The sequence below is a fragment of the Argiope bruennichi genome, chromosome X1, assembly GCF_947563725.1.
Source record: "Argiope bruennichi chromosome X1, qqArgBrue1.1, whole genome shotgun sequence".
Classification (NCBI taxonomy): domain Eukaryota; kingdom Metazoa; phylum Arthropoda; class Arachnida; order Araneae; family Araneidae; genus Argiope; species Argiope bruennichi.
Genome location: NC_079162.1, coordinates 17,114,639 through 17,137,272, shown reverse-complemented (window position 1 = coordinate 17,137,272; position 22,634 = coordinate 17,114,639). Strand labels below are relative to the sequence as shown.

The following is a 22,634-nucleotide window of genomic DNA, read 5'->3' as shown; positions in this document are numbered from 1 at the left end:
TTTACGCTTCATGCGCTTAATGTTTTAATTGTCGGCATATTTTGTGTTTCATCAAATAAATGTTCCGTTTTAGAGTTTTGCATATAACTGCTTAGGGTATTAATTTTCAAAAGGATCTCCACTCGAATCACTGCATGCTCACAACTAATTGGGATTGAAGAAATTAATAAAATGGTCCCTTAATTTATGGTTAAAATATCGAAACTTTGCCAAATTTTTACAGACAACCAAAACGGTTGAATGATGGCACTTTTCGATAAGAGGCAAAGCAATCTTGCAGAAATCGGGGTTGTAATTCTTTTATTATCTTGCAAGTCCCAGGAAGCTTCTATTTATTAAAGATCCCCCTCTCCTCCTCATGGCCAAATCATTGTCCCCTGAATATCAATGGGATATTTCCCTTCCTGACGAGCAATGTTCGGTAATTGTCTTTCCATCTTTCATTTTTTTTCTTTTCTTTTCTTTTTTTTTTTTTCATTTTATGGCTTTTATGTATTTATTGCTATCTTAATTTTTTTTTAGTCAGTTTATATTTATAATAATGTAATCGGATCACCGGCATTTTAAAAATATGCATTTCCTTACCACTGAAAATCAGGCATCACTTTAACTTCTTAGTTGCATGGGCTTTTATTTTCCTACAGCGAATCGAACACGCGCAGAACCAAAATGCCATGCCAGCAAATTCTCTTCTAATACTTTATAGATTCAAAATAGTCTCTCATGGGCTCCTCTTCCTGCTTTCTGCCTTCCTCTTTGGGCCGTGTATCCCTCTCGTTATTGTTCTTACAAAAAAATCTTGATAATGGATAAAAATTAAAGTCCTTCCGTAGCATTATGAAGAATAAAAATTACTGTTAAAAAATTCCACGCTTGTTCCTCCTGAAATCAGAAATGTTTTAAAAACAAATAACACATATATAACATTATTCCATAAATAGAACGTAGGAGGGGGGGGGGGGTTAAATCTCAATCAAAACCATTTCGAGTTTATTTCGATAATGGAAAGGAAAAAACATCCCACTAAATAAAAAAATATATCATTTTCAGATTATATATATATACATATACATATCAAAAATATTTTTTATCGAAGTTTTTTCTCTTTTTTAAAGGAACCAAAACACTATTATTTCAAAAATGTATTCAAATGTGTATTATTTCAAAAATGATATTTCTGAAAGCTTAAAACAAGAGACTACCATTTTTTAACGAGATAAATGAGATTCATTTCAAAATTATAAAAAATTACTAAAAGTATTTAAAACACTATATATTTTCCCGTGGGAAATCTTCCTATTGTAGGATCAGTACGAACGTTGGTATAACATTTCTTCCTCTCCAGTGTTCACTAATGTTAATAGATTTAGTATCCTATCACATTTTGCAATGCTTTCTGGTATGGCTTTCACTATGTTCCTTGTTTTGAATTGAACAATTCGTAATCGAGAGGCCCTCTTGTCTGGATTTCACTTAAGGACTGGTTTTCAGCATCTGGCATGCACTATCAGCTAACTCTGCTCTTGGAGAATTCATTATCGTATTGGGATGGTTTTATACGTGACAAACTTTTGAAACATTCCAGCTCGATTGCAGATTTTTTTTTCTTTCTCTCTTTTTTTTATTGGGATGCTCTAACGATTGTCTCTTCATTCACTTTTCCCTTTAATGAACGAAAACTGGTTTGCATTCCTGTCGGGTTCTATCGAAAGGGGGACGGGGAAACTAACTTTTTCGATTGATATGCAAAAGTGCGCGATGAAAATTACAGTAAGAAGTCCATAACATTTATGACGACGATATTCATAATTTACTACACAATTTTAAGAATAAACCTTGCTTGTTTAATGTGTTTTGAAAAGGCCTAAAATTGTTTACTCGGTAGATAATGCAAATCTTTTTATTGATATATTTTTTTTTTTTTCAAAAATATTAGTTTAACATTCTTTTGAGTTTCCAAAACATGAATTGACTGAATATTCGTTCTCAAATAACTGTATATGCATCAGTGAAGTTATTTATCAATAATTATATTTAAGCGATTCGTAGTATCTAAAGTAATTTTATTTTATATTTTCATATATATAAACTTAAAACATGAATGTCAGTATAGAAACTACGAATATTTCATTGCATCCTTCTTTTTCTCTCTTTCATTTCGACAAACCTCTGATTCAATATTGCTCATGAAAACAGGCGACCCATTAGTTTGAAAGACTTTCTTTTTTGCATTAACACTTCTTCGTTACATCTTTTTTAAGGGTTTTTTTACATGTCTGTGTTATGTGGGCCTACTGTTGGTTGAAGATTCATCCCAAAGAACTGCATGTCTTCTCATTCACCATTTAGGAAAATTACATCAAGTTGTTCAGAAAACCAATGCAACAACAAATGGCAAATTGTTTTGTTTAAACAAACTGCTGAAAAATTGTGACATATTTCATCTAAATAAAACAACGCAAAAAGAGTGATAAAATAGCGACAATAGAAAATGCAAATAACGAGAAACGAGTCAAATCATAAATAGCATTATCTCATATGCAATCATTGTTTATTCGTTACGATACCAATGCGTCAGAATAGCCAACATTTAAAAATTAGAATAGTATGTGAGTTGTTTCACAAATGTTGAAATTGTATTTCTGTGCATAGAAATCAAATTAAAATAAATATGAACAAACGGAACCGATGAAAATTAGACATTTTAAATGAGGAATGCCTATATATTAATAAGATAAATTCTCTCAGAAAAATCTGGAATTTATACAAATATGGGATAGAGCTGATTTTTTTTTTTTTATGTTTGGATTAGAGAATGAAAAATGTACTCGAATTTTTCCTGTACTTTTTCGAAATGAAATAAAACCCACAATGCTCGAATTCTTAGATGCCTTCAATTCATTGGAGAGTGTTTAAATAAAGACGAACCTCTCAGGCTATTCTTTTTCGCTCATTTATCTCACAATTAAAGATATATTAAATCATAAAAATATTAATGTGTCATTATCAGCATAATTTTCACTTGAATAATTGCCGGGTATTTGTGAATGTCTTTGTTTAAATTATTGAAATGTGATGGATTTATTAAATAAAAAAATGAAACATCTTCTTATTAATTTTATGGCTTTATAATATTATATTTTATATATTGTTTATGTTAAAATGTTTTTGGCAACTTAAAGGTACATTTGTGTTGAAAGTAATTCATAAAAATTTTTAAGTAAGATAAATTTGGACTAAAATATATGGCATTGGCTTTTATTTAGTTTTTCAAATTAAAACATTTTTAATCTTAGGAAGAATGGAAATAAATTTGGAATTTGTTTTTGCTTTTATTAACTCTTCAGAGAAAAATTCACAACAGAAGGAACTGAACATCGTATTTGGTGTATTTAAAATAAATAGGACCAACGAACAATCTAACACACAAAAGCGATCGTGGGTAATAGAAAAAAAGACGCTTCCTCCGATTTAGTGTTATTTCACACAATCTGAAACGGATTGAATTAGATAACAAAATACAAACTAAACAAGTGCTCTTATTAACTTTATTGCATATATTTGGCCATTTAAATAAATGTAATCAAGCAGTGATATTTTTCTTTGCAAAGCATATTTCGTTTCATCGCTTCACTACCGCATTTTATTAGTTCTTTTTACCAATTTAGTTACTAGTTCCACTGTTTGATTGAAAAGTCCTTTAATAATTATTTCTAAACTTAAAAATGGAGTAATTTTCTGATGCATTGAAGATAAATTTTATTCGCGTATCCGTATAAAGCACTACTTTTTCTAACTTCTGAATTTCTTAATTGGTTTCAGGGGAAAGAAAAGTAGTATTCGTTTGATTAAGAAATTTCGCATAAATGAGGGCTAGATTAACTTCAATCCTTTTTGTTAAATTCTATTCTTGTTTATAAGAGTTATATTTACTATCCAATTTATTCTCACATGTTCATATTATTTTACTATCCTAGAAACATAACTAAACATTTCTATTAGATAATGCGGTTTTAAAAGTCGAGTTAATTCGTATTTTGAGATAACATTGCACCTGTATCTATCACTATAGAAAAGAGTGATTTTCAAATGCTTCGATGAAATCAAAACCTAGATATTTTACTTTATCTCAAACCATGAAAAGGTAATGAATTTGTTAATTTATTACCATTTATCAAATAAAATAAAATTTGTTTCATGATCTAAATGAATTCCTTTTCTCCCAGATTCCATATTATCTGAAGGATTCTTCTTTATATGCCTCTTTGATACCATAGATTTGCTCGATTGAATTCCTATGCGATGAAATATTCAGTAAGTATGAATGGAAGAGGCATGAATTATTTCTTAACCCCTGACAGAGTCTCTGCATCTTAGAAAAAAAATTCTGTTTCTTATTGCTGTTCGTTTCAGTAAGAACCATTAGATGTTAGATTAATATGCAAGATTTTATATGCAAGAATTAGATTTAATTCTTGCATATAAAATTTATAATAACCGTTTAGTCATTTAAAGGAATACTGAAAATTTCTGAATGTTTCAAAGAAATAGATCTTGAGTACATGGCCTTTTTCTTACGATGATTCTTCATTTTTGGTATCATATATCGTGAAATGATTTATTGAAATTAAATTCGAATTCTGATAATTCATGTGCCGAAAGTAAAAGTAATAAAAAGTCCGTCAAATTAACACAAATGCGAATGCACACACTAGTTGATTTCCGCTTCTCAACGTTTACTAAGCATTTCATCAAATTTACTTTTTCATATTTGATTGCTATCGTTTTACTAGAATGAAATTATTCGAATTAAATTTTATATGCAAGAATTGAATCTAAAATTTACAGTAATACTTAATTTGGCGCATTTTTGTGTTTTCCAACTACTTATGCTCTTAGCGTTGATCTGATATAGCAGAAGAAGCAGTCTGAGGCAAGATCAGAGTTCTCCATTTGACATACATGCTCTTCGAGATAATTTAATGAAATGAACAGAATATGACTGGCACTATTTTTGATTACTCAGTTTTCAAACCTAAAACCGCCTTTGCATAAAACAGCTTAACAGGATGGAGAAATGAATCGCAAGAGAATACTACAAGAAATACAAACAAAATTTGAGGTTGATTTATCTTCTTTCTATTCATTTATATGGCTTCATAAATGGAGAATTGATGGAAAAAAAAAGTTATTAGAGAAAATTGGAAATTGTTTATAACGCATAAGTTTAATTAAAAGAACATTCTTGTATGCATTTTGCATACTTACATGGTGTATTAAAATATGACTGCTTTAAGAAGTCAATTGTTTTTCGTTGTTTTTATTCAGGAAGATTTTGTTCCCCTCGAATTGAATGACGATCCGATTAACTAGAGTTCGGATAACTGGACTTCTCAAAATAAAAAGATTGAAGAAAATTTCTTCGATTGACGTAAGGTTAGATTGATTTGAAGTTACCAGAAGGATTTTTCAAAAAAGTCTCTTTAGTATTAACTGGTTATGAACATAATGAAACATATTTAAGTAATTTAAAATCAAAAGTTGTTAGATTCAGTTGGCTATTTACCTTATTCAATGGACATTAACAGAATCACTTCATTTATTTGGACAAGCAAAAAAGAAAGAAAAAAATGTTTATCATTGGTATTTACGTATTTTAGCTTGAGAAAAGATGAGGAAGACAAGTTAAACAACAACTTCACAAAATAATAATAAAAATAAAAACTGTAGGGTTTCTTTCTTCAATTATATAAACTAGTAATTTAAAAGTAATAGTATAAAGCTGAAACATTATTAAAGTTATAAAATGATTGTTACTTGTTGTAACAATTCACTTTAAGTGAAATATTTATTCCGCTTGAAATGAGTGAATAAGTAGTAATGAATGATTTTTACATAGAATCATAATTCTGTGAATAATTGTCGCAGAAGTATTATGAAAATTTCTAGTTATCTTAGCATTAAGTAGACATTTATGTTTGCGGAGTAGTTGAAATGCATCAGAATAAATTATCTTTTAAACATCTAAGACAAATTCACCTATTGATATTTATTTATTTATTTTTTATTTTCTCGCATGTAAAGTAAGTGAAGAAAAAGTATTACAGCCGTCAAGAAATTCGGACTCGACATTTTGACGAATCTCCATTTTCAGTCCAAAAAACACATTTTTGGAATTATATTTGTGTGTCTGTGAACACGACAATTCAAAAACGTGTTAAGCTAGACAGGAAAAACTTAGTATATAGTCTTTATATCAAATCTGTTTTGGTGTAAAGTTTGAACTGTTGGAAAGTTGAACATTCAGATAACCAGACGAAACTTTGTCCATCTGTCTGTTCGAATGTAAGTTAACAAGATAACTTCAAAACGAAGAGATAAAGATTATTAATTAGAACTAATATCAACTATTATAACGAATAAAAATACAAATGTTTCACAAGTTGAAATCAGGAACATAATGACGGGGGGTCTCTTTTATTACAGGTGTCTAATTATTTATTGGTAAATAGCGTATTTATATCTGAAGGGTACTACAAATGGCAATTTATTATTATTTCTTAAATACTCTGCCAATGTGCATAAGATTTTCTAAGACAACCTCTGGTTACCTAATCTGTGATATTGGTTTGCAAAATAACAACCCGGCTTGGCATATCTTCTAGATATAAATATGTAAGATCCGAGGTACGATATATGCTTAGTAAATAATAATGATAATGCTACTTTTGTATCTCTTTAAGATCATTTTTTCAGTTTTCTTATTAATTTAATGGGAATATAAATATATAGCCATTCTATATTTCAGTTACATCCCTATCTCTTAACTAATATTGAGTGTACTGTGATAAATAAAGTATGAGATGGGATTTTTTTAAACTTCTGTTATTGCCGACTCACTTAATACATCGTTAAGAATTTAAATTTAATGGAAGAAGTGAAATGACGTTGGAATTGAATAGTCATAGGAACCGTCCTATCTGCAGACTTTTCAAATGTCATTCAAAATATTTCTGTTTCAATTACTGAAAAGGGCAGACAAAAAATAATTCATTCTGACATCACATTCTTGACATCAAATATTATACACAAAGAGGTATTGCAAACATAAATATCTATGCAATATTGCGGATATACGGAATTGTTGTGGAATATTTAATTTCAACAAACAACAAAAGAATAAATTAATTTTTTGAAGGTTGGGGTTGATTTATTTTTAAATGATTTCAGGATCGATGTATGGATACATATTCGTATAAAATGTGCGTGTATTATGGATAATATTCTGCTTTCTGTTATTACGAATGTCCCATTTCTGATGTTAGAAACTAGAACTGGAATCTGACTCAATATGAATCCCCCCCCCCGTCTTTCAGGTATTATTTCGATGGGGATCACACATTCTTGTTTTATTTCAACTAATTTTGCTTGAAAGGAAAAATGCTTGTTTCGGTTAGATACAGTTATTTAATGGGAAATAATTTCTTTTCCTCTTCTTGAAGCGCGTCCATATGAAATGGAACGTTGTATTCAAAGGTGCGAAAGAATGAAATGAGATTCATGTGGATGATATGTAACACGATCATACTGATGATAATATGCTCTGAGTCAATTTAATGGATGCACTGTTAATCTTAAAATAAAATGGGCTTTTGTGTCGAAAATTCTCTTAAATTTTATGAAATTTCTTTTCTTTCTGAATTTAACAGTATTATTCATTTAAAGGCCTGGTCCTGTATTTAAAAAAAAAAAAACATTTTAATTTACTAATATAGATGTAAAAGGAAATTTGCCGATATAGATGTCATTAGGAAAATTGCCAAAATGGCATATTTTCCAATTTTTAAAAAAATATTTTCTTTTAAAAAACATTTTCCGAAAAGTTACCTTTATTTAATGGTTGCCTGTAATCATCTAAGGAAATCTGATGAAAGCACTGTTCTAATAGCTTAATATCTCAAAACTACTAGCAACATTTTAAAGTTCAATAAAATTATTACAGAATGAAAAAAAGTTTTAATATCAAAGAACTAAAATTTATTCAATTTTATCATTTTTTTCTTTATACAAGATTTCATTGCAATTGCAAAAAGAAACACTTTTAACAAAAGAGTCCCCCTTCCTAGAACCGTAAACAGGTAATTCTGTTGTCAAAAATTTATGAGTGTCTTACATTATATGTAGTGAGAAGCATTCAATATTATTTAAATATGTTTAGAGTCAATCCTATTTGCAAAGAAAAGTTCGAGGAAAAATGTTATGACAACTATTTTTCGAGTAGGATTTCGAGACGGATGATCCAATTTCTGAGGTTTTTTCTCCCTAAATTATATGGCTGTCATGAGAAAACTGAAAAAAGTCTGATTATAGGTATGTGATGTTTCCGGTGTTCTGCCGCGGTAGGAATAAGATTGTCGCATTGGTTCACTGAATATGCGAATGGAAAACGGCGAGACTGATACGTTTGTGTGGGATTTTATTCATAAAAACGGGATCTATCTCAGAGAATTTTTTCATCCTAGATATTTTTTTACATCTGTATGATTTTCAGTTTGATTCAATTTTTGTTAAGATTTAGATAAAGTCCATTACTGAAATATTCAAAAGTTCAAGCGAGATAAGGAAGCGTGGTGGAAATGAATTCCAAGAATAAGATCGAAAAAGTTTTATCGGGAGGAATAAATTTATCTTTGCTAGAAAAATGAAGTTTTCTTCAGTTTAGAAAACCGAATTTGTATTTAGTTTTCATATATTCTTCTTCAAATCCATTCATTGCAATATGTTATGTAAATCAACTATATATTCTAATGAAATCATATGCATAACCAGCCGGAATGGTTTCTCTGAAACTTTCTCGAATACTCTCAAGTAATGTATATTATTAAGCACATGCCAAGTGGGGAACAATAGCTGTGAAAGCCTGTTAAAGTGCGATCTTTGGCAATGAATGCTGTTAATGCACAAATACCAGAAAACCGAATGTGTATTGCGGAATGTCTATTCTTTTTTTCGACCGATGAAAACCAAATTTTGACGCAGAGCTAGCTGCAAATGTAGTCACAAAATCACATATTAAACTTCGTATAAGTCATTTTTTTTTGTGTTACCGTATTTAAAGTATATTTGAGTGAAAGTATAAGACCGACAGACGGTCATACCCTTGACACGAATCTATACTTTAGATGTTGGAATATGTGTACTAAATTTTATCCATTTATCTCTCTTAGTTTTGTACTTATCGTATTGACTTTTATTGAACAGCTGGATAGATAAACTTCACCTGAATGGATTTCGTTCAAAAATAGAAATGTACAAAATTGATATAAAGATCATATAAGAAATTTTATCCGTCTAGCTCAATGTGTTTATGTATTATTGCCTTCATACACAGGCAGGCATAATTCCAAAAATATGTTTTTCATTTTTGAAGGAAAGGTAGGTATGAAACGTGGAGATACATTCAATACATTTCGAGTTATAATGAATCCTGCAATAATATTATTTCACACCAAAACATTTAATAAACTAGACGAAATGATGCGTTTCTAAAAATATGAAGGTATATTTTATAATTTTTATTTATTTTTAAAATAAAAAAAAATTAAATGATGTAAAAATAGAGCGATTTAGAACAATTTTAAAGCTAATCGAAGGAGCACACTGGAGATGGACAGCACATCTAAACATTTTTTTTTTTTTTTTTTTTTTACACATTTGGTGTAAAGATGAACAAAATTGCTTGTGACGTATTCTACTCAGCTTATATTTTAAGCATTGAATCACTAAAAGGACAAATAGTTGATATAGTCATAGAAATGTTTTGTGGAATGTTTAAATACCTAAAATAAATGAATAAAATAGCATAGAAGTAAAATTCTATGCAAAATGCAAATTTATAGCAATGTTTTATGAGAGGATAATGTAATGTTACTAGACTTTCAATAAAATATCTGTTTTAAAAATAAAGTAAAGGTTTAGAAATATTTGAGTAAATTAAATGTTTTTATTATACACTTGTTCTGATGTAGAGAGATTAAGAATTAAAAAAATCATCTGATCATGCATCTGCCTGATGATTTAAAATATTATCAAATAGAAACTTGGAACACTAAAATCTCTAATATTACGTTTTTTTTCTCCCCCCCCCCCAATTATAAAGATATGTTTTAAAAAATAAGCATCTGTCTTTTTTTTTCTAAGCCTTCTTTTTTTTTTCATTAATTGCTGAACTTATCTAGAATTTTTAATTATTTTATACAGTATGTTTCGAAAATGCAGTTTAACGATTATTTATTTAAATTTTGTAATTAATTATGCAAATAAAAGTATTCATTTCCAATTCTTTATTTAGTCATATTTCATGGCTCCAAACAGTAAGTTTTATTTTTTTTAAATGTTAAAGAAAACTTACCATAAGAAGGAATGGAATGAAAATTTCAATAAAGGCATTAACAGTGAGAATCCATTTATTATGTTTGTAAATATTCAAACAACCGGTTGCTCTTTTTTTTTTTTTTAGTAAATATCTCTTGTTATTTTGAATCGATTTGTCTTAAATTTTTTTTATCTGGGGATTCTTCATAATGCACAATAATATAAAAGATGAAAAATTGTGAGCTATGATTAGAAAATTTAAAACTGATGCAAATATGAATCTATAGATGGCCCCTTGTGCGAATACAGTTTCATATTTTTTTTAAAAAATATACTTGTAAGTTAAATAACACATTTGAATTGAATTTATTTATTTTATTTTATACAGTTAAAATAAAAGTAAGTTCTGAATAACACCAATCATTACGAAATGCAAATGTAAAATAAATATTAGTTTTGTCATATATATTAGCAAAATGTTATGATTTCGTTTCTAATGTGCTTTTTTGTTGATGTTCTGTCATGGAATATTCCCTCTCTAGTTATTTCTTGAATATGAATACGTAATTCTTGAATACCTTGGTTTCACATCGCTTAATTTTTACTATGATGTTAAAATTGAGTATCTTTTGAATATCTTTATTTTCACTTTGCTATTATGCGAATTTTATTTATATGATTTTATTTTTTGTAGGGATATGAAATGAAATTGGTTTGATGCTGCCATAACCCAGATCAACATGAAGATAACGGTATATGCACTCATTATTTACCAAGAAAAAAAGACAGAATGTAAGAAGAGTGCATTTCCGGCCTGCATGAAGGTTTCTGAATTTCATTAAATTTTTGAGCAGGAAAAGCTCGGATGAGTGTATGACTATGGCATTCATGGAGAGATGGCGAACCAATTTATTATTAAGGATAACATTTGTATTACTTTTATCGCGCTGCAGAATAGTCTTAACCGAATATTTACAAGAATTTGAAATATCAGAAGGTCTTGGTGTTGGGACAACCATTGGCTACATCGGCCAGAGCCGGCCTGCAAGTCCTAAACCACCACCTCCACCTCCATATTTAATAGTCCCTGTACCAGGGAGTGCAGTTGATTCTGATCTGTTTATTGACCAATCAACTGGTGAAATACGTAGTAGTATTGTGCTTGATCGAGAAGAAAGAAGTTACTATTCTTTTGTTGCGATTCCTCTTAGCGGTGAAAATATACGAGTTGAAATAAAAGTTCGCGATGAGAACGATAATGCACCAACATTTCCAACTTCTTTTATGATGATTGAATTCCCTGAGAATACTCCTAGGGATATGAAGCGCACTCTCAATCCTGCAAGGGATCGTGATCTTGGCATTTTTAACACCCAACGATATGAAATAGTCTCCGGAAATACGAATAACGCTTTTCGGCTCTCTTCACATAGAGAACGAGACGACGTTCTCTATTTAGACTTACAGATCAACGGTTTCTTAGATCGCGAAACAACTCCGTTTTACAGCCTTGTCATTGAAGCCTACGATGGTGGAACACCTCCCCTCAAAGGTTCGATGACTGTAAATATAACAATTCAAGATGTAAACGATAATCAACCAATTTTCAATCAAAGTCGTTATTTTGCGACTATCGCTGAGAATGCTACAGTTGGAAGTAGTGTTCTACGTGTTTTTGCTACCGACACGGATACTGGAGAAAATGGGAGAATTACGTATTCCATCAATCGTCGACAAAGCGATAGAGAAAATAAGTTCACCATCGATCCAAAAATGGGTGTCATCTCGGTAAATAAACCATTAGATTTTGAGTCGAAAGATGTGCATGAATTGGTAGTTGTGGCTCGAGATAGTGGTGTTCAGCCCTTAGAAACTACCGCTTTTGTTTCTATTAGAGTAACCGATGTAAATGATAATCAGCCGACTATCAATTTGATCTTTCTGAGTGAAGATGCATCTCCTAAAATATCAGAGGATGCACGACCAGGTGAATTTGTTGCGAGGATAAGTGTTAACGATCCGGATTCGAAAGAAGAGTATGCCAATGTAAATGTCACCCTTCAAGGTGGCGATGGATATTTTGGATTAACTACACAAGATAATATTATATATTTGGTCATCGTATCTCATCCTCTAGATAGAGAAGTCAAACCTAACTATACCATGGTTGTTACCGCCACTGACCAGGGTAATCCTCCACTGAATACATCTCGTACCTTTGAGCTTTGTGTAACGGATACGAACGACAATGCTCCGGAATTCGATCATACTATGTATTACGCTAATGTTCTAGAAGTTGCTGATCCCGGCACATCAGTTTTCCAACTATCTGCTGTGGATCGGGACGAAGGAAACAACTCTATTGTCTCTTACTCTATCAAAGATACGCCAGAAACCAATTCACATTGGTTTCAGATAGACAGTCGAACGGGCCTCATCACGACTCGCATACACATCGATTGCGAAACAAATCCGATTCCTCAGATCATTGTAGTAGCTACAGACAACGGTATACCTCCACTTTCATCGAGTGCCACGATTGTGGTGACCATTAGTGATGTAAATGATAATGAACCAATCTTCGATCAGAGTTTCTATAATGTGTCAGTAGCTGAAAATGAAAATGTTGGGACTTGCTTTCTGAAGGTAAGTTTTTTTTATTCTTTTAAAATTTTACTGATCCCTTAAAACATTCTTTTTTTCTTCTAATTCCGAACCACTGCTTGGTAATATAAAGTAAAATGAGAATATTTAACTATTTGGGTGAAATTGTTTATATGTAAGCTTTCTTTCCTTTTAAGCTTTTTGTTGCTCGCGCACAAAATTAAATTGCTTTTAGTATTTTAAAATAATGCTCTTTGGAAATACGTAACTCTGTAATAAATTTCCAAAGTAATTTATTTAAGGATTTTTATTTGAATTTCTAAAGTGTTTTCAAGTTAAATTTAAAGATTGTTGATACTCAATATTTTTGGAAATATTATTTAGATAGCCTAGATATAAAAGCAGGATTTTCATTGAAATAAGCATTACTATACTATCTAGTTAGTTATTTCCCACTATTAACTCTAAAAGCACCAAATCTATTCGTTGGTTAAAATTTGGCGATTTTTTTATTTTTTTTTAATTTTGTAGCATACCTCTGTAAATACATCATATTTACTTTGTCTTTTTATAATTTTCATAAGTTTCAAGAGACTGACTTTTAAATGAAAGAATACGATATATGATCAGCTCTATCGATGATTATTTTGAAAGGAAAAAAAATCTTATTAGTTATTGAAAATCACTGTTTGTGAATTACCGGCAAGTCATTCAAAAAGCGTTGTCAAGAAATGAAAGAGTAATGAATACTCTATTAAATTTTGATGTGAAATACATAAGTAAAGATACAAAACAGTTGCATTACATAAAATTGATATTTTAAGAAAATCTAATGAATCCGTCATGGAAAAGAAAAATTCACCTGAAATCTAATTCTAATTACAAAGTAGGTCAATTTTATGTCCAGCAGGCGATTGTACAGCTTTCTTTCAACAGACGATTGTAAAGCTTTCTGAATTTCATTTAATATATGAATCAAAGAAGTGCAAAAAAAAGTATGGTGGAGAGTTGCATGTTACAAAACATGCAAACTGAAAAAGATATGTCTCACAAAATTTCTTCAGTGTTCTTAAAGATTCATTATTTCTAAATATCAGGCTTTGTACGCTTAGAGTGTTAACTTCATAATATAACAGAACTTTATGTCATATTTTTAAACACTATCTTTTTAGATGCTCAGGCGATAAGTACAAACGTATTATTTGGCATTTTGTCGTCTAAACATCTTATGATGAGATTAACAAATATTGAGCATTAAGAAAAATGTAATAAAGGTTTATTTATGCAGAACTATATAAAAATTATTTACTTCAATATTTAAACGTTGTTTTTTCTCCCCTCTCATTCATGACATCCAATTAATTTCTTGCATACAACAGAGCAGAATATAGGCGCACAAAATGAAACTGTTTTGGAATTGAATATTTTGCTTGAATTGTTTCGATTTTATTGAAATTCATTTGTTTCTATTTTTTTTAAATCAATTTTGTCCTTAGCATGCTATCCAAATTCTAATCTTTCCTTTCAATCGATAATCGCCCTTTTTGTTTTCATTGTTTCTTCTTATTATAGCATGATAAACGGTGTTATTTTTAAACCAGTGGGAGTGGTCTCCCTGATACTTTCTCGCATACTCTCCAATAAAGGTCTTATCTCCTTAAAATTGTGGACCTTTGATAAGGCCGCGAAGGTGCATGAAATTGGTGAACAATGATTACGAATCTTCAGCGTGAATATAGCATTTTTATTGAATCCCTTAAGAATATATATATTAGATTTTTTTTCCTGCCGATTAACGCCAAAATTTGATACGAAGCTACAGTTGTAGCCACAAAATAACATAACGAATTTTTTTGCCGTTTGTGAGTTATGCTCGCATTTACCTGCATGCGAAAGAACAGACCGTCAGACAGTCAACCATGTGATGGATTTTGGATTAAAATTTGAAAAGTATCTACATTTTACGTGCTAAATTGTTGTACCAAATTTTAATTATCTTATTATTCTTTGCGCTTTGGAGCTATCGAGTCATTTGTACTTGAGCAGCCTGACAGACAGACTTCTTGGGAATGGATTTCGTTCAAAATTTGGTGGAGATCTACAAATTTGGTCATACTTCTATATATTAAATCTCAAAGCGTTTTTAAGTTATAGCGTTCATAGATTGACAGACATAATGCCAAAATTTGTTTTGGGGATTCTGGGGAAGTTTGATACGTTGAGATTTTTCAGAGTCCCGAGGTTTAGTTTTTTGACGATTATGATACTTTCTCTATACTTCGTATGCCAGAAAGTAAAAAGTAATTTTTTTTTCTCTAATTAAGTGTGAAGACTTAGTATGTTATTTATTTATTCATTTTGTTCTCATTTACTACAAATATCTCTCATTGTCTAAAATAACTTATGCACATCCAAATCTTCTCGCGTTTAACAATACTTAGTAAATAACTGCCTGGGTAATATTTGTACAACTCATGTCAAATATTCCGCTTCATATCACTAAAAAATATATCAATATTTATCATCTAAATAAAATTCTTTTTCATCTAATCTATAGCCGTTCATTAATATTGAATAATATAATGACACATAATCATTGATGTTATATTCTATATATTCATATACATAAAACAAACCAATTTTTTTAAAAATGGAAATATTTTCAATGGAACAGACATTGTCCTTTCCCTTTACCAAAAACATTTTTTACTTAGATTCACTCATTCTAGACTTATTGTTACTTATTACAAACAAATTTAAATTGAATTTTTAGACACTATTCAACGTTTGTCAACTAATGAATCTTAAATACAAAGTATTCCAATAAACAGGAGACAAACTTAACAAGGGTTGGCAGAGCAACAAACATTTTTTAGTAGAGAAATTTTTGGGCAGAAACACAAGAAATTGACACGAAAGAATCATAAAGTATTTATTTACATTATTGTTTACAAATACTTCTTTATAATTATTGCATCTAATAATATTAATACATGCTTGACAGCATTGATGAGGTAATTGGTGTGTATTTTTAAAAAATGCCGCTTATTTCTTCTGGTAATGGATATTCGAGCGATGGATCTGACTGAATTCTACGTTAATCACTTCATGGATGCTACTGCTGGTGAATGCAATTGTGATTGATTATTATAAACATTGCCGCTTGTCAACGATAATAAGTTCATAATTTATCTTTCCTTTCATACTTATTTTTTGTGTCTTCATCTAAGTGCGTCATTTGCACTTATACATTGTTGCCCAAAATAAAGAGGGCATAGAATAAATAGATATATTCTATGCATTCCCTTTAAGGTTTGCCTCATGAATTCTGAAATACATTATATTATTTCTCACAAACATTTTGTTGGAAGTGGAATAAATGCTGAAATACTAGGTAAAAGTAGAAATGTACTGATAAAGTAAACAGATTCCTTTCGCCTCTCCCGAAATATTATTTTGCTAGATGATATCCAAAGAGATTTGCTGTCTGATGAAAACGAAATACATTAATAATATAAAGTTCCCCCCTCAGTAACATTTAGCTGAAGTAAAATCAGTTAATATTTGAAGAGACTTGCTGTTTAAGTCTCGAACTCGTGAAATGGGCTCGAAATTTTTACCCAGAATTCGAAAAATTTAACCCATCAAGATTAAGAAGAAGGGGGGAAAAGGAGTTTTAAATGACAAAAGTACGATAATATCCTATATTTACATTTCCATCTTTTACGTTCCTCCCGACTTTGCACTGTATTTTATTGAGCCTCTCCGATAAAATTTAAGCAATAATTGCTCTTCGGCGATTTGCACTTTTCCGTCTTTCATAATACCATTCCTCTGATCCTTTTAAAAGGGGGGGGGGAGAGAGGTGTTGTTCAATAAAACTTTCAGAGTTTGTTTGCAAAAAGTCCGGGTTTAAAAAAAAGAATTTGCTGTGCAAAAAGTCGGGTAATTTTGATCTTTTGATAAGATATTAGTATTGGGTTTGTATTTCTAAAATCCACATTTTCATCCTTAAAGCTCGACTGTGTGCACCTTTTGCATACCGAAATGTTTCATTTTATGGCAAAATCCACAATGACGACAATTTTATAGCCCTTGTAATTATTAAGACAATTATTCTTATAAAAAACACAGTAGCACTTCTATTTACGGGGAAAAAGATCATTAATGTGCCGATTTTTTTTTATTTGGTTGTGTTTAAAAGAGAAAAATTATTTGAAACACAGAATTATCCTCCGTACCATGCCATCATAGTACTTTCTTTCTTCAAAATCAGTAGCATTAGGAAAGGGAAAGACAGTAAATATTATTCCATCTGCTTGGTAAACATTTCAATTTATCTTGGAAAAATTTATTTCTAATATAAAAAGTATGAGAAGCGAAATGTTACCTAAATGATTGCGTTATATTATTAAAAGATTCTCGTTTTGAATATACCAAAAAAGATAGTGTCTTTCAGTCTTGTTCGGTAAAAGAAAAAAAAAAAAAAAAAAAATGTCAGCCCTTAAAATGCGGTAGGGGTATCTATCTATACTCTAACTCCTTCTGTAGTTGTCACGGCGGATGAAATGAAGATGCAACGTATGCATTTTTCTCCCTTGATACATTGTGAGTCTTAGGGAAATGCTGTTTACGAATCTATTTTAACTCCTCCCTATGAGAATGCCCTCTTGCAGATGCGCAACTGGATGCAGAAATCTAAAGGTGGATATCTAAATTTATTATTTCAAAAGGAAAGATACATTGGAGGCCAAAGTGGTTTGGCATTACAAATGGTCATTAGAGTTCCTATTTGACATTGACGGATGATTGTTTTATCGTATAAACCGAAGAAAACTGGATTACTTAACTAGTCTTTGTTCTGACAGGGCCATTAAATGTATTTGGTTTATAAGCCGGCTCGGGAAACCAGAAAAATTAATCTCTCTCCGGAATTGAAAGCATTTTCGAAAAGTTTGTTGTAGTACACCAGCCGATTAGTGAAATTATAATGTTGAAACGGATTGTTGGGACTGTTAACCCCACTTAATGTGCTTCAACGTGTTAACTTATTTCAAAAATCTTCATGCCCGATAAAATGTCGTGAAGCTGCGAATAGAAAGAAACAATCCTTTAAATCTCATACAGTTATGTCTGAGTTATTCGAAATAAACTAATTGCTGGTCTGCATATATAAAATTGAAAATCTTTCCGAATATTCTGTAATTTAGGATAAAAAGAGAAATAATACAACCAAAATACTAATAATCTATTATCGTAAAATATCTTTAAAATAAAGACACGAAAGCAAAGTAGTTAAGTTTTTGTAGAATAAAATTTGTGATAGTAAATTTTGCCCTGTTGATCGATATTTTCTGCATGTTATATTTCTAACATCGCATTTATATTTCAGGCATTCTCCTACTTTACCGCGCACTTCAAGGCTGTTTCAGACGCATTTAGTTCATCCCTAAAGTGTCTTTTAAAATCACTGACCTTACTTTGTTGTCCTTCTAGCTCGATCCTTGAAACAGTCTCTTTTGTTTTTAATCGTCATAATGAACAATCATACATGAAATCACAAATGAAATCTGACTGATCAAAACACAAAAGCATGCACTAAGAATGAACGAAATTTAAAAGATGACTTTCACTGTCATGGTCGTATGATGACCTGGGACTCACAACATTACGACTATCTTATTTTCACATAATTGCTTGATCTTAAAGGCCTATAAATAAAGAAAGAAATATTCACGCAGTAACATAGCAAGATGACAGTGATATCCAAGAATCCATTCTAGGAGACAAGGAAGGAGAAAATATTGTTTATTTCATGTTTTTAAAGTTAAATATAATAGGGTTGTAAACAAATGCGTTGTCCCGGTCGCTATTCACACTATTTCTTTAATGCTGCTGACTTCTTTCGCTTTATGATTTTTACGTAATTTAGACCCGATACCGAATAACAAACATCTACTGTACTTTTAAAGAAATAATCGGATCACAAGAGCTCCAAATGAAGTAAAGATAGTGCTTTTTATCAAACAATCTGTTTTATCAAATAACCTCAATTATTTGATTTAAAACGTAAAAGCAACTGAGCAACTTATATAATCTTTATTTGTAATTCCAATCTTCTTCCTTTGACAGGCTCAATATGCAAGTGCACTTTTGGCATTGCAAGGGTTTAGAACTATTGAGTTCGCGTACTCTGTTTAAAGCATGGATAGTCGTAAAATTAAACTTATAGCCTTCCATGAAGCATATTTCTTGATAACAAAATTGCAGCGAATTAAGTTAAATGAATATTATATTCCTAACATCAACCAATGAATATTGTCTACAGTTTATGTCCATCCATGATCCAAACTCATCGTTTCCTCTCACTCTGATTTTTAATCGAGTTCTGTGTGCTTATCTCATTTTACCTTGTGACCTCATTAGCTGCGAATAATGAGAACGAACTATTCAATGAGATAAATGAGATGTCATTTTAACAATTGAATCCATTCAAAGTAAAACGATTCAATCTGAAAATGTTTTGATTGTTTGCTTATCTATACGGAAAATGCGAAATCGAATTTGGTTTGAAACACCAACTTTAAAAAGGCATCATTAATTTTAATAAAATTGTAAAACTAATATTACGATAAATTTTGGAAGGAGAAAAGTAAGAGATATAAAAAGAATAAATTTCTGATTCTCTTTTTTGGTATCAAATACAAAGAGGGTACACAAAGGCAGTCAATTGAAAAAAGGAATAAAATCTTTGGTTTGGGAAATAAAAGGAAACTTCTTTTAATTAAGGTCTAGTTATAACTGAATTGCTTTCCCTCTTTACGAAAATATCAAGAAACGAATAAAGAGCATAAAATTTATGAAATTTTGAAGGTGTTTTTATAGATTTCTGTTACAAGGAAATTGCTGGAGGCTGTTTCACTTGACTGTCAAATGCGTGGTAGAAGTTTTGGTTTGCATAATTAATTGAATAAATATATCACACCTACAGAAATCCTTGAAACATTTATGATTTCGAAATTGATGCCAAGCATTTGAAGCTTACACGTTTTATATCGTGCTGCATAGATTTATTTTATCGATTATACTTGCAAAGGACAGCAATAATGACAGAAACGATTTCTTGAAAACCTACTTTCTCCCCTATTTCCTCGAAGAAGGGAAATCTTTACGCATCTTTAGATTATAAGAATTCATTGATGGCCTAAGAGAAGTAATTTTATGTCACTATCTAGGAAGAATTCTTATTACAATTAAATATTTTTATCACATCTATTTAATTTATTGTTGTTGTTTTATAATGGCACTTGTCATGGACAATTTCGCTGACGAAATTGTCCATGACAAGTGCGATTTTAAGCCGAGGGAGCGTCTCTTGTTTTATTAGCGCCAACTAGGGCCAAGAGTACGTCTTAACTACTCCCGCATCACATTCGCTTGCACAACACTCTTTTAGAGGGGGGGGGGGGCAAATTCACACATCTCACTGGTAAAACAGATGAAGCACAACCATATCCGAACCGGGACTCGAATCCAGGTCACGGAGAAGACGCGCTACCCCTATGGCAGGACGTCGGCATTTAATTTATTGTTCTGCTTTAAGTGCAATTTCTTATATTTTGTTAACCGATTAATAATATTTTGTCTATTTTGGACATTCATTTTAGTTTTGAAAGCAGGATCCTCAAAATTATTTTATGATGCATGATTCATTCCTTCATTGAATAAGTGAACCAATTATGGTTTGGTATGCACAAGAAGAAAATTCTGCCATTTTTTCATAAATATTAAAATTAAAAAAAAAAACGTATAGTATTGTAAAAATAGAAAGGGGGTATGTATTTTCATTAAATTTTTTTTCAAAGGATGTTTTAAAGCAAAACGATTAAAAATTATGAAGAATCTGACATCATGATCTGTCTGATCATCATCATGATATTAATGATGATTTTAAATATGTGAGCTTTCATTTTATTTTCCATGATGTCATATGTTTACTCTGGAAAAAACTTCACCTAATTTGTTGTTGACATATAAATTTAAAAGATATTTTCCCATTATCAATAATCTCAAAATTCAAATATCCTCTTTTTTTTTTTTTAGGTTTTAAAATAAACAGTTTTTTTTTTAAATTTATTTATTACTTAAGTGAAGCATGTCTTTAAATTGACTTTTGTTCATTTGGAATTTATCGGTAAATGCATCGGAACACTGAACTACCATGTAACATCTTATTCGTTCATTTTTCTGGGAGAAGCTATTTGTTTTATCCGTTCCGATCTATTATTGTCAAAGACAGATGTTATTAAAACATTCTCTTTTTGTTTTAAGAAAATTTTTATACTTAGATGTTAATATTATTGTAAATCTCGCCATCAAAGGTGGATTTTTAAATCTGAATTGATGAAATGCAATATTTTATAGAATGACGGTTCAGAAGAAGGGAAATATTTGATATTTGCTATGAAGGTTTCTCTTTCATTTTTCAACTGCTCTTTCATGCGTTTGGGTGCACAGGTGATGTTACATGGACACACCTGGCTCATTAACTTTCTGCGAATGCTACACTCGTTTCAACGAGGTCACTGATAACAGTTTTTGCTGGTCCACTCTAGCTGGGTTTCCTCTCTGACTTCAAGGCTGCATTTTATTCTGAGCAGAAAATCTTTCTTGGATATTTATACTGAATTAATTATTATTTTAAAATTTAGGGCAAATACATTCAGACCTGATGAAACATTGTCTAATCTACATATGTTCGAGTGTGATGACTTACTACCTATGCAATCAACCACATCGAGAATTCAATTCCTGCTTTTCCAATAAAATGGATACTGTTTTTACTTTTTACCGTAGATTAGTTTTAAATGAAATAAAAAGTTTATTTACATATTTTAAATTGCTTTACATGTTTAAGAATATTAGTTTCTGATTTAAATGAAAACCTTTAAAAAAAATTGAAGTTTTTGTTGGAAGTAACAAGGAAAGGGGAACCACCTTCTTTCCATTCCTTGATGACAAATTTCTGAAATGGAAGCTAAAATGCTAAAATCTAGCCCCCCCCCCTTCTATTTGTAAACCTTGTTGCGGTCTTATAATTTTGTTCTCTCAGCGTCTACATTGCATACACCAAATCCACAATAGCATATGATTCATTCCTATTTAAGGTGCCATATGTCCTTAGCTATTGCATTAAATATTTTAAATAAAAAGATACAAGCATATTAAGAAAATTATACTGTCTCATTATATAATTTGCAGCAATCAACGCTATTTCGAAAGAAGAAAAGGGAATGAACATTTTTCTAAACTTTTTCGAGGAACAATTTTACAATACAACATTTAGGGGAATTAAAAAAAAAAAGATCGATTATCTGCTGAGACATATATCTCTCGATTTAATTAGACTCGCTCAATAGGTAAGGTAAGCATTTAAAAAAAAGCAAAATTCGTGAATGTAGAATCAGAAATATGTATAGGGAAGGTGATTGTCGTAGTTTTCTCTTTTTATACTAACGATTACTTTTAAATTACCTCGATGAAACATTTTGTACCAGGTGGCCTAAACAGAACATATTAGCGCAGAAAATATTCAAATACTCTGACCGTATTCCATTTCTATATATATATAGCAAATAATATAAAAAGTAAGTGCC

The 22,634-nt window shown here is 30.6% G+C and overlaps 1 protein-coding gene across 1 annotated transcript in view; it reads left to right on the top strand.

The window, feature by feature from the left end:
• The window catches only part of LOC129958337 (protein dachsous-like), a 196,228-nt gene that overhangs the window by 22,697 nt on the left and 150,897 nt on the right, over window positions 1-22,634 (top strand). The window contains exon 2 of the mRNA XM_056070754.1: window positions 11,069-13,020. Within this exon, the coding sequence (XP_055926729.1) occupies window positions 11,248-13,020 (1,773 nt within the window). The 5' untranslated portion in view covers window positions 11,069-11,247. The remainder of the gene's footprint in view (window positions 1-11,068; window positions 13,021-22,634) is intronic.